Source organism: Mustela nivalis (genome assembly GCF_964662115.1).
Source record: "Mustela nivalis genome assembly, chromosome: 7".
Taxonomy (NCBI): domain Eukaryota; kingdom Metazoa; phylum Chordata; class Mammalia; order Carnivora; family Mustelidae; genus Mustela; species Mustela nivalis.
Genome location: NC_139026.1, coordinates 44,616,612 through 44,630,389, shown reverse-complemented (window position 1 = coordinate 44,630,389; position 13,778 = coordinate 44,616,612). Strand labels below are relative to the sequence as shown.

General features: G+C 37.6%; 1 protein-coding gene across 2 annotated transcripts in view; it reads right to left on the bottom strand.

Moving 5' to 3' along the window:
* LOC309870518 (uncharacterized protein) overlaps positions 1-13,778 on the bottom strand; it is a 93,427-nt gene that overhangs the window by 10,405 nt on the left and 69,244 nt on the right. The window contains exons 4-5 of one of the 2 annotated variants that reach the window (XR_014314637.1): positions 11,372-11,461; positions 5,283-5,450 (exon numbers count right to left, since the gene is read on the bottom strand). Coding sequence is in view for 1 of the 2 variants with exons in the window: in XM_082742856.1 (XP_082598982.1) it covers positions 11,372-11,461 (90 nt within the window). In the remaining variant the exon portion in view is untranslated. The remainder of the gene's footprint in view (positions 1-5,282; positions 5,451-11,371; positions 11,462-13,778) is intronic. The other variant, XM_082742856.1, reaches the window with a different exon arrangement.

Sequence of the window (13,778 nt, the reverse complement as noted above, 5' to 3'; positions counted from 1 at the left end):
AGATTCAAAGGTTAATCTCATCTAGAAACACACACACCCAAAATAATGTGTGACCAAATGTCTGGACATCTCATGTCCCAATCAAGTTGACACATTACATTTACCATCACACCACCCTATTTAAAATGGCAACCCTCCTTGACAGACTCTATCCCTTTCCCTTGTTTTCTTGTCTCCACAGCAGCCATCACCATCCACAGATACTATGCTGCATTAATTTACTGATCGGGTGACTGTCTCCTCCACTAGACTGGTAGTTCCATGAGGGTAAAAGATTGTATGATGTTTATGGCTGCATCTTCTGTTCTACAACAGTGCTTAGCACATGGTAGATGATAATTAACCTTGTTGGGTGAATGAACAGGGGTCACTCCCTTGCTTAAAACTTTTCAGGGGAGGGGCACCTGGGTGACTCAGTGGGTTAAGCCTTTGCCTTCGGCTCAGGTCATAATATCAGGGTCCTGGGATCGAGTCCCACATTGGGCTCTCTGCTCGGCGGGAAGCCGGCTCACCCCCGTCTCTGCCTGCCTCTCTGACTGTGATCTCTCTCTGTGTCAAATAAATAAATAAGATCTTTTAAAAAAAAACTTTTCAATGGCTTCTTTTTTCACTTAAGATAAAATCCAAATGTTTACCATGACCTAAAACCCTGTGTGATCTGCCCATTTCTTCCTCTTTAACTTCTTGTGTCCTTTTCTCATTTTTACATTGGATTCCTTGAACACACCAAAAGTCTTCCTGCTTCAAGGTCTTGATTCTGTTCCTTCTTCCAGGAACAGGTTCCTCTTTCTTTGTGTATCTGGATCTTGCTTATTTTAGGTATGAGACTGTCTACTGCCACTCAGAATGACTTTCCCTGACCATTATGTTTCCTAGGTTTCCCTTGATTATTCTGTTCCACTCTACTCTTTTTGCTTATTCACATCTCTGATTAATGGTGATTAAATTCTTTTTCATTTTAAAATTGATTATAATTCATGTACAATAAATTTATATGGGGCCTGTTATGTTGGCAAAACTATGCAGAAACACGTGTCAGGTTGTGGCAACATGTTGGAGGGACAAACTAAAGACCACAAGGAGGATGAGAATATGCTATAGATGGGGGTTAGTTTGTGGAAGGCCTTGGAGGCTGGGAGATATTTGTGCCCACAAATGCCTGCAAATAGTAAGGAGCCACTATGGTGGTTTAAACAGGTAACAGGATAAAAATAGCCTCTAGGAAAATAAAGACATCGCATACTAGCAGGCCACTCCAAGAACTGAAATAAGCCTTCAAGAGGCAGGTAATTTGATTAAATTACTTTGTTCATTATTCATTCAGTGATTTGGGGGCTTGCCATTTAATTCTTGGATTATGTGAAGATTCTTCTGGTCCCTGTGCACCAGTGCATTCTGATTAGGGAGCTCATGTGATTTTGGTGTTTAGATCCTTGTAGGAATTTAAATTCTAAAGGGCTAGCCTGTTTGAGATTTCTTCTTCTTTGTGCTAAATGTGGTTGGTTGTGGTGAAATGAAGCCTGAACTCCTTAAAAATCCCTTCAGTGTTTATCCGCACATGTTTAATTATTTCTGATAGGGAGGGATGTGTGTCTCTCAGCCGAATATAGGGTGCCCCTGAATAGTTCTACTGCGTTCCAAGGTATTCTTGGGTGAATTACAGCATGACCTGAGAAACCCTGTGATTTCTAGCAAATTGATGGATGGAGATTTATTTCCTATTGACATTGTTCCTTGAATAGAATAGGAACAGTGACACCCCCAATCCATTAGGCTGACATGTCTTGTAATGGAAAGCCAAGTGGGTGTGTGTAGTAGAGATTGCTTGTGGATTTGCACATGTGTTGTGAAGAGGGAAAGTGGGGGTAGAACAGAAAGTGAAGGGGGAACACTATAAAGTAGGGGTTGAAACCTTAATATATTTAAAGAGCTTGAACCCTGTCATAAGAGGGCTCCATTTAATAAGCTGTCACAGAGATATGTACTAGAACACACACTTGTTGCCGAGAAAATTGGTGTCTCACTTGGAGTTACATTTCCCACAGAAGTATCATTTGTGATAATGGTTTATATCATTGATTATGAAATCAGAAAACACATTCCCTGTGCCTGGGTGGGAGGTATTGACTATTGGAAAAAAGTTAAAATGATTTTTAGAAAGTTTGCTTTATGACTTGGGATTGGTAAGTGCGGGGAATGAAAAGGAAGTGAAGTGGAGAAATCACTTTTAGGGGTCCAGTAACCTGGAGCGCTGCTGTATGTCTAGTACAATAGTGAGGATGTAGGTGACCAAACTGGCCCCTAGATTCAGCTTAAGGTACGGATTCATTCAACCCCTGTGTGGCTTGTCCTGCTTGCAAGAATCTACCTGTCTAGTGGAGAAGACAGAAAAATAAACAAATAAGCAAACCTGTAATACAGATAAGGCTTTTACAGGCTGTTTAGGGCCTCAAAGGCAGGGCATTTAACCCAACTTTGTGAGTGTGGGCATCAGGGAAGCATTTGGGAATGGCTGTGAATGACACTGAATATATTAATAGGGAGTCTGGAGAAGGACAGTGACAAGGGAAGACTTCCCTTTCTAGTATGTCCAAACTGCTAGGGGTAGAATTTTACAGAATGATATGCCATTAAGTGCATTGATTTAATATTCCAGGAGATCCTCTCACTCTCTCTCTCTAATGAATTGCAGGGAAGGTCAGTGTGGATGTGGAACTAGGGAAGCATGTAAAGAGATGCAGCTGCGGCAGTAATCAGGCTCCAGATCACAAAGGCCTCATAAAACCAGGTTAAGTGATCTTAGTCAATGAAATGGAAACAATTAAAGGAGGAAAAGAAAATGCTATAGCCGTAAACAACAACAAAAAGGGTTATAAAATCCAAATTCAGGAGCTTGTACTTACAAGTGTTTTTAGAAAAGGATTTTTTAGGTGAGCGGAAAAACATAAAGAAGACAAAGTAAAAAAGCATAGCAAGGAGGGATCAGTGTTTTTATTTTTATTTATTTGACAGACAGAGATTACAAGTAGGCAGAGAGGCAGCCAGAGAGAGGAGGAAGCAGGCTCCCCGCTGAGCAGAAAGCCTGATGTGGGGCTTGATCCCAGGACCCTGGGAACATGACCTGTGCTGAAGGCAGAGGCTTTAACCCACTGAGCCACCCAGGTGCCCCTTCGCCTCCTTTAATTAAGCTCCTAGTTAGTCCCATGTAGTATCTCTAGTTGTTGAAGATTTGGAAACCCAAGGATGACTCTTGGGACCCCTTTAAGCTCCAGACCCTCTGAGATGATTTTCAGGTGGATTGCACGAGGGAACACCTCAGGTACTGTAGGAGTGAGGTCATTAGTTTAGTGGAGTGAAGCATGCTGGGATGGGAATAAACAGGGATCAGCATGCACCATTAAAGGGAGAAGTAGCTGTTCAGTCAATTGTTGCTATGCAGCCACCGTGCCCTGGTGTTCATCGCCACATCTTCTGTTTTGTACAGTATTGATGACTAATTAAAATTTCCTCTGGTTTTTGCCTTTGTTTCTATCACAGCTACCTCCAATCATTTGTGTTGTTCGAATCCTAAAACCATGTGAGCTGTTGGTTAATAGTTTATAAAGTTTCTATTTTTAATAACTCCAGAATGCTATTTTATTAATTCTGAGTTGAGAATATAAAATGCTAAGTGGAATAGATATTTGCATTGGCCTCAACAGTTTGCCTCTCTCTGCAAGCAACCTAAATGGGAAGCCAATTAATCATGATGGTTGCTTGGTGAGATGGCTGAAATCAGATTTGGGTTTTAATTTGCCTCCATCTCCATGGTAGGCCTAGGCCTTAGATGCTCTGCTTGTTTTTTTTACTGCTAAGACTATTCTCTTTTCTGTCAGTTTGATGCCTTGTCCTCTGATTAACTGTTGGCTCTGACCAATGGGGAGCCTTGACAGGAGTTCTGAAGGAGGAAGGGAAGTAGGTCATTGTATTTATTTCCTTGGTTTCTCCAGGGAGTATCTAGATCATACAGTTATTGGGAATTTAAATAATGTAAACTTAGTACAGTCCCTGGAACATGGAAGCTCTCAATAAAACTTCTTTTAGTTTTCTTTTTAGCAATGATTAGTACAGGGGTGCCTGGGTGGCTCAGTTGGTTAAGTGTCTGCCTTCAGCTCAGGTCATGATCTCAGGGTCCTGGGATTGAGCCCTGTTTCAAGCTCCTTGCTTTGTGGGGAGCCTGCTTCTCCACCCCCCCCCCCCCCGCCCCTCCCCCTGTTCAGCTTGCTCTCTCTCTCTCTCTGTCAAATAAGTCAACAAAATATTTTTTTAAAAGAATAATTAATACAGTTTAAGAAGTCAAATAATACTTTCTTGTCTCTCCTATGGGATGTGGGTCTTTTCAAGGTAATCTGCTCTCCTCAACTCCCTTCTTGAATTTTGATGCTCTATCCTTCCCATCTTCCTTTAGGTCTAAGGGGAAAGTTGATTTTAGTCTTACTGCTTCTAATTCCTGATTTCTGCACTATCCCTTGAGGTTCCCTATCCCCACTCAGATCATGCAATTAAATTTCTTCTTAAATAAACTCTCCTAGCATTATCTTAATATGAATGTGCCATCCATTTCCTGTTGGAATGCTGACTGTTTACTACTTGAAGCCATTGATGTCTCTGGCTTAGACTATTTCCTTTCTCCAGTCGCCTTTCAGGCAAAGACAGCTTAATATGTAGTTCTGAATATACCCCTTCCTTTCTGAATATCTCTCAGAATCCACTACCTTCAATTTAGCTTCTGTTTATATCTTATATTTAACTCTTTTTTTTTTTAAATTTTATTTATTTATCAGAGAGAGAGGGGGGAGAGAGCAAGCACAGGCAGACAGAATGGCAGGCAGAGGCAGAGGGAGAAGCAGGCTCCCCGCCGAGCAAGGAGCCCAACATGGGACTCGATCCCAGGACGCCGGGATCATGACCTGAGCCGAAGGCAGCTGCTTAACCAACTGAGCCACCCAGGCGTCCCTTTAACTCTTTTTCAATGAGAACTTTACCTATATCTTCACCTGCCCTTATCTTTCTCCAGACACAGGTGGAGCTGGAACCCTACTGTTAAGCAATGCTTAACTAAGTGGTTGATTCAGGCTCTCCCCTTCCTCCAATCCTTTGAAATGTCTTCCATATTGCAAAATTCAATCAGTGATTAATTCTGCACCCATCTCACTTCATCTCCTAGGAGAATATGAATCAGTTGACTAATTTTTCCTTCTTGAAACACTTTTATTTCTTACCTTCCTTTCCAAGATACTTACGGGTTTTCTCCTCCTTCATAGCTTGCTTCTTTCCAGTTTCCTTTGATAGATTCTCATCTTCCTTTCTTCTAAATTTTGGGGGACTCCAAGGCTCTGTTCTTACCCATCTTTTTAATATAGGCTCTTCCTCTGGGTAATTTCATGTATCATCTTGACAGTAAATAGTATCTATATGGAGATAATTATCACATTCCTCTCCTGAAACTTGAACCCTTCTTTGAATTCTAGGCACTTACAGTAAGGTCATTAGTTTAATGGAGATGTTTCAATCGCTTCTCAGCCTTTTGGCTAAGATCAAGTGTAATGGAGATGTTTCATATTTATCTCAAATGTATCAAGTCCAAAATAGAACTCCTTATTTGCTACTCTCCTTAATTTAATCTTTCTCCTTTTTTTTATTGTATACATTTTAGGTTGTAGTATTTCCTGTAACTACTACTATAGCTAAATTCATTATTGTTATATAATAATTCATTATTTTCTAAATATTTTAAAATTTCCTTTATGAATTCTTTTGGATCAATGAATTATATAGAAGTATATTTTGAATATTTCAAATGTGGGTCTTTTAGAATTACATTATTTTTATTCACTTCTAATTTTATTGCATTTATTGAGAAAGTAGTCTTTATGATATCCAATCTTTACTTTTTTGTTGAGATTTGCCTTGTGGCTTAGTACATGGTACATTTTTATTACTATTTAATGTTTGCTTAGGAGAGAGGTCAAGAGGGAGGGAGAGAGAAAGAGAATAGTTTTGTGGGGCAGATTGTGGGAGATCCCTGAAAAGCATTTTTTTCTGCCAGGAGCCCCAGGAATATAGAAAAAAGTCTGAATTCATTTTATGTTAATTTCTTGGCTTTGGTGTTCTGGCCACCAGACACCTACATGGATAGGCCTGTTGTTTTGATATTTTAAAATAAATTTCTTGATTGTTCAGTCACTCAGAACTCAGGAGGAATCAGATAAGTTTCATCATTATCTCCCTGAGCTCGTGGATAGATTTTTTCTAGTCCATCCTTTAATTGAGCTTTTAACACTTTGAAGTGCCTGGGTTTATGACGTATCTCAGTTGCAACTCCCTGCATCACATAGGCCAGATGCATTGTTTTCTTCTTGCTCATGTGTCAATCCTAAATTAGCTTAGTAAGATTTTTAATTAATTAAAAATATATTTTACTATTTTTTTGATGAATATAATTGTATATATTTAAAGTGTGCAATGTGGTTATTGGACATACATATACATTTGTGGAATGATTATCAAGGTCAAGATAATTAACACATTCTTCACTTCACATAGTTAACTCTTTCTTGTGCGTGTGGATAAGAATGCTTAAGAACTTTTCTCAGCAACTTTCAAGCTTACAATACTGTATTTTTAACTCTTGTCACCATGCTGTACATTAGATCTTCAGAACTTATAACTGAAAATTTGTACCCTTTGACCTACATCACCCATCTCCCCATCCACCAACATCTATTCTCTGTTTCTGTGATATTGGCCTTATTTATTTATTTTTTAGATTTCACACATAATTGACACCATTCAATGTTTGTCTTTCTCTGTTTGGCTTATTTCACTTAGCATAATGTCTTCCATTTTCATCCATAGCATCACAAGTGGCAGGATTTCCTTATTTATAAGGACAATATATATACCCATATAATGGAATAATATTTTCTATAATATATAATATGTAAACCACATTTTCTTTATAGGTTATTCATATCTTGGCTATTGTGAATAATGCTGGAATGAACATGGGAATGCAGGTATCTCTTAGAGATACTGTTTTCAGTTCTTTCATATATACCTAGGAATGGGATTGTTAGTTCATCTCATAGTTAAATTTTGAATTTTTTGAGGAAACTCCATTCTGTTTTTCATAATGGCTATACCAGTTTATATTCCTACCAACAGTGCAAAAGTGTTCCCTTTTCTTCACATCCTTGTGAATATTTATCTTTTGTATTTTTGATAATAGCCATCCTAACAGGTGTGAGATGATCACATTATGATTTTGATTGGCATTTCTCTGACAATTAGTGATGTTGATCATCTTTTCAAATACCTACTGGTCATTTGCATGTTGTCTTTTAAAAAATGTCTAATCAGGTCCTTTGCCCATTTTTATATTGTGTTATTTGCTTTTTTGCTGTTGAGTTGTATAGGTTCTTCATATAATTTAACTATTAATTCCTACCAGATTTTTGGTGTCTAAATATTTTTTCCTTTTCTGTAGGTTACCTTTTCAATTTATTGACTGTTTCCTTTGTTGTGAAGATGCTCTTTAATTTGATCTAGTCCCGCTTGTCTATTTTAGGGTCTGTTGTCCATGCTTTTGGTGTCTTTTCCAACAAATTATTGGCAAGAGCAATGTTCAGAGGCTTAACCCACTGAGCCACCCAGGCACCCTTTGCTCTGTGGGTTAAGCCTCTGCCTTCAGCCCAGGTCATGATCCCAGGGTCCTGGGATCGAGCCCCGAGTCAGGCTCTCTGCTCAGCAGGGAGCCTGCTTCCCTTCCTCTCTCTCTGCCTGCCTCTCTGCCTACTTGTGATCTGTCTGACAAATAAATAAATAAAATCTTAAAAAAAAAAAAGAAATGGATCACAGACTTAAATATACAATCTGAAACTATAAAGCTCCCCCAAAATAATTATATATATATATATATATATATATGAGAAAAAATTCTGATCCATTTCAAGTTAATTTTTGTGAGTGATATAAGATAGGATTCCTGTTTCGTTAGTTTGCATGTGGGTATCCAGATTGCCTAGCATCATTTATCAAAATGACTATCCTCTCCCAGTTGTTTGGTTTTGGTGCCTTTGTCAAAATTAGTTTACTGTATAAATGTGAGTTTCATTCTTGTCAAACTCTTTTCTAAGTTCCAACCTCCTGTTATTATTGATTATTCAACATTTCCATCTGAATGTCCCATAAGCATCTCAAACAGGCCTAGTCTAAATTCATTACTTTTACTTCCTTCTTTCTATTTTAATTATTAATATCTTTGTCAAATTAGACAGAAATAAGTTTTGGCCATTAAGGTTTATAACTGTCTTAAATAAGAGACTTGGGCAACAACAAAACATATTCTTATATATATCAGAATTATAAACTTAGTAATGAGCTTTGATTTGTATATACTTTTTCTCTTGATAGTGTTTTTAATGTCTGTGTTTCTTGAATTGAATTGCTTTGTCCCATGTTAAGTCATGATAAACAACTCTTTAAAATTTAAGGGCAAAAATATCAAGATTTAGTGGAATCACAATCTATTTCTTTCTACACTTTCTAGGAGGGGTGTTAAATAAGCTATGATGTATAAGACTTTTACAATGAGGTTATAAAATAACATTCTATCCTGGTAAAATAGCTGTAAATTGTTACAGATAACAGAGAAGATGTTATTGTCCTTTAAAGGAAGCTGTTTGAGAAGTGCTCTGAGCTGGTCCTACATGGCATGTATTCTAACTACCCAGATTGCTGGTTCCTCAAGCAATCCATGAAATTTTACTTATCTGGATCTTTGTTAATGCTTTCCCATACCTTCTTGTACATCAAAATTTTACTCACTCTTCTAAACTCAGGTCAAATGCTGCCACCACTCTGAAGCTATGTTCCCCTGAATCAGAATTAATTTATTCCTTTCTTTATATTGCTAAAACACTAATTTTTTTTGAGGACTCCTTTTATTGTGGTAAAAAACATATAACGTACATTTATCCTCTTAACAATTTTAAGAATGTTATAGTATTGTTAACTGTGCTCATTGTTGTACAAAGATCTCTAGAACATTTTAATTTTGCATGATTGAATTTCTATACTCATTGAACAACGCCCCCCTTGCCCCTCTTCCTACTTCTTGGTGACCACCATTATACCTTCTGTTTCTATGAATTTGATTACTTTAGATAACTCATACAAGTAGAATCATGAAGTGTACATCTTTATGTGGCTGGCTTATTTCACTTAGCATAATGTCTTCTAAATTCACTCATCTTTTGCATATGATAGGATTTCCTTCTTTTTAAGGATGAATAATATGCATTGCATTTTACATTTTCTTTATCCTTTGACGCATTGATGACATTTAGGTTGCGTACATATCTTGGCTGTTGTGAATAATGCTACAATGAATGTTGGTGTGCAAATATCTATTTGATATTTTGTTTTGAACTCATTCTGATAAATACCCAGGAGTGGGATTGCTGGATCATGCGACAGTTCTATTTTTAATTTTAAAAAAAAAATATTTTATTTTATTTATTTATTTAGAGAGTGAGCAGAGAAAGAGCCAGAGGGGCAGAAGGGGATAGGGGGATGGGGAAAGAGGGAGGGAGAGAGACAAGCACACTCTGTGCTCACTGTGAAGCCTGACATGGGGCTCCACCCCACAACCCTGAGATCATGACCTGAGCTGAAGCCAAGAGTGGGCCCTTTAACTGACTGAGCCACCCAGGTGCCCCCTATTTTTAATTTTTTGAGGTTACTCCATACTGCTTTTTCCATAGTAGCTGCATCATTTTATAATCCCACTAACAGCATATGAGGGTTATAGTTTTCCCCCATCCTTGCCACCCTTTATATATTTATAGTGGCCATTCTAATACTATGAGGTAATATCTCATACCAAAGTGCCTGACTCTTATTTAATTCTGTTTTGCACTTTAGATAGTTGTTTACATGTCTTTTTCTTCATTAAGCATAGAGTAAGCACTGCCTACTAATAGTAACCTCATAGTGCCTAGTTCATAATAGGTGCTCAAGGTGTACTTAATTATTTAATTCCTATTAGTAGGTAAATAATATTCTACTTCTTATTATCCCTCTGTCAATATGTATACAAAGAGTTGATCTAACACCAACTGTATCCTCTATTTTTTAAAAGCGAAGAACATGAACTATGTTTCAATATTATTCCTTTTCCCATGGAATTTGATTGACTCATTGGTGTAGTTATTCTATTCCTATTCCAAAATGAAGATTTCTTTAAAAAAAGAAATAAACATCATTATATTGTTTTGTAAGTAAGGGCTTTATTTTAAATTAAAGTGTTATATGCTATAAATTAATACCTAAATGCTTACTTACATGTAATATGTTTATCTATAACAACACATACAAGGAGAAAGGGTTTTGCATATGATAAATTGGACCTAACAACTAATGACAACTCCTAGTAAGTGAACAAACTTCTCAAAAACAACTGGAACTACATGATTTATTGAACACAATGGATGAAAATAAGACTTTTTACCTTTTCTCTTTTAGTGTTGTACTCAAAGGTCCTCAACATTTTCTATTACAGTTTGCTAAAGTGTGCCAATAAATCTCTACATTTTATTTGCAATGTTATTTTATCTTTCTCTTGGACATCTGTTCATACTTCATCCTTTTGAGAATTTTTAAAAGGCTGTTTCCCCCCTAAGATTGCCTGCTACAGCTGATGACTGAAAAGATATGTACAAAATAAAAAATAGGAGAAGGACAGCAGGGCTATTACATATGGTCCAGTCACATTAGCTTACATAAAAAATGCTTATTCTGTTGTTTTGAGGGTTTTTTTTTTTTTTTTTTTAACGACTTATGTCACCTGGTCCTTGGAATCTGACTTCAGGCAACCTAAGAAAACACAAGTTCAGTGAATAGTTAAAAGGTCACAGTTAAATTTCTTAAGACTTGAATTGAATCACATCTGGAGGGACAAGCTTGAGTACCAAGTGCCAGTACTAATGGGAAAAATGCACAAAAATTTGCACATTGTGAGAATACCATAACAAAGAGAACAACCATTTTAATATATGATTAAAATTCAATATTTATAATAATGACTACAAAAATAAAACCTCAACAACAAAGGCCTTGATGGATTATAAACTATTCTAACACAACATTTGTGTTGACCTTTATTAAGTAGAATATGTTGGTGGTTGTGCTCAACATGATGGAAGGGCTCTTATTCTTCCCTCTCTTGAATATCCGGCAAGCTAGGATGTCCCTAGGCCTTGCTGGTCTCTGCAAATAATGCAGTCCCATTAACAAAAATACTTGCATTTTGCTCCTTGGTGGTGCTTACCTGTACAACTCGGGGGTCTCATCTTTTTCCTGCTCCCATTCAAAGCCTCCCTTTTATTTCTAAGATTCTCTGGAAGAGTTCTCATGAGACCTGAAGAACAAGACCATCAATCTACATTAGTCTGTTCGAAATCTGCTGGTTGTGAGTCACCCGCTGTCCTTAGCTGGTGCTGTGCTGAGTGTCTCAGTCCCTTCTGTTGCCCTTTCCCCAACTGTTCCTCATTTTATCACTTGGGCTTTACTCAGCCTGTGTAAGTCACAAGTTTCAACCAGTTCCTCCTAAACACAGCTCCTCTATTCCCACCTTCAACCTTTCGCTGTTCTTCAATCTCCACCTTCTCTATCCTACCCACGGCCCTTTACATCTGTATGAGTATGTGCAAATGCATAAGCACGTGCACGGGCACACACATACACACACACACACACAAACCCTCATGTCCTTTATATGGTTCAGGCACTCAAAAGCGAAACTTCTCTGGCCCCAAGCCAGAAGTCCTTCCTTATTTTAACCCAAGCAAATGGGTTTGGAAGAAGAGGAGGGCATGCTCTTATGTATTTGAAGTCCTTTCCCCGGTATCCACCATGAATATCCCTCCCGATGTTCATGATATGATAGAAGGGGGAAATCAGAGGGAAAAGGGTTGAATAGGGCAAGTGGAGTATAAAGTAAGAAAATAAGAGAAGAGCTCAGCTTTTGGAGTTTCTTGGAAGGTACAAGGAAATGAAAGCAGCATACGGTACTGGTGAAGAGTATAGACAGCTGGCTTTCATATCCAGCCCTACCACCTAACGTCACTTGGGGACGTTACTAAATCTTCTGCACTTAATATTTCTAATCTCCAAGTTGAGGATAACCATAGTACCTACCTCACAGGGTTATGGTGAGGATTGAATATACACAAAGTACTACTAAGTGCTGTGTAAGTATTGACTATATTTATTATTATTATTTACCACTGAGACTGTAAATTAATCCTAGATTCTATATTTTTGCCTTAGTCAGGAGTTGAATTAATCTACATGTATCTGTCTGTTCTGAAGTTACAATCAATGTCTCTGGTTCCAGACACACCTGTGTTCAGCAGGCCATTAAAACAACCCACTCCCTAATGCTGTTCTTTTGGCTTCTCTGAGCTCCTGGGCTCCAAATAATTCCTGTGTTTCTGCTTCTCCAAGCCTCCTACTTCTGTCTTCCTTAACCAAATCGGCCTTCTGTCTCTGTCATCATGGTAACTTCTAGACATCTTTTGCTTAGCTGGACTTGTAGTGTTGGCCTGTCTGAGTCAGTTCTCTCCTGGTATCAGCTTGCCATGGCAGCATCAGATATTCGGAGACTAGAAACAGATGGATTATGATGAACACTATATATTGTGTCCTCACTCATCTTGGCAACAGGTGGCTGCTCAGCCAGCTGGGGTCTTTTTAAGGACACTCTCCCAGGCCTCCCTCTGACCATTTGCACTTCAGTCCAGATGGTGACATGGCTCCCCAGAGTCCTGAATGAACTTAACGGGAGATGGCAGGGTTATGCTGATTTTGCCTTGGGTCTAATACAAGCTTAGAGTTTTCTTTTTTTAATTTTACTTTCTAATTCAGGAAAAAGGAACAAGCCTTATGTGAAAGTCATGTTCACAATGTGGTTTCAAATTCTGTCATAGGAAGTCTAAATTTACGTGATTAAATTAGAATTCATAAATGCCAAGGGCCAGAAAGCAAATTAATTTGTTTTTACTGTTGGAGAAGAATAAAGATGACTTTGGGTAATCTGAGGTATTAGTTTATTTGCTTTGTCTATCTGATTTCCCTTTATAAAGATTCCTGCTACATCAAACCATGGCAAACATATTTGGTATGATATATTGGGTACAGGTTCACCTTGGTAAGAGATGGAGGCAAGTTGCTTTCATTTAAGGTTAAAACTACTTTACACCATATTCTGGAACTAACCTACTTTCAAACAAATTATGGCTTAGAAGAACAGTACATATTTGCTTAAAGTTATCTCTGCTTATACAGTGTTTTCCGATGCATTTATGCAAGTGTTGATTAAATCCTTCATGTTGCTTGAATGCTTTATGATCACTGAATTGTTGGTTAAGGAAATCAAGGAAAAGTGTTCCAAGACCAAGGCATAGACATTTTTGAGATGTAAAATGAATAAAAATAGTAGACATTATTTAAGACTGGTTGAGAAATTTATAATAACTGCAAAGGACATATTTTATGGACTCTTTCCAGTTAATTTAAGTATCTAAAATTTTATCTTAATATCTAAACATGAACTTCGGAATATCTAGAACCAGAAAGGTTCTAAGTTCTTAAAGATAGGTTTAAATATATATACATTTTTCTGATAGAATAACATACCTATTTTATAGATGTTTGTTAAGCGATGACATTCAGAC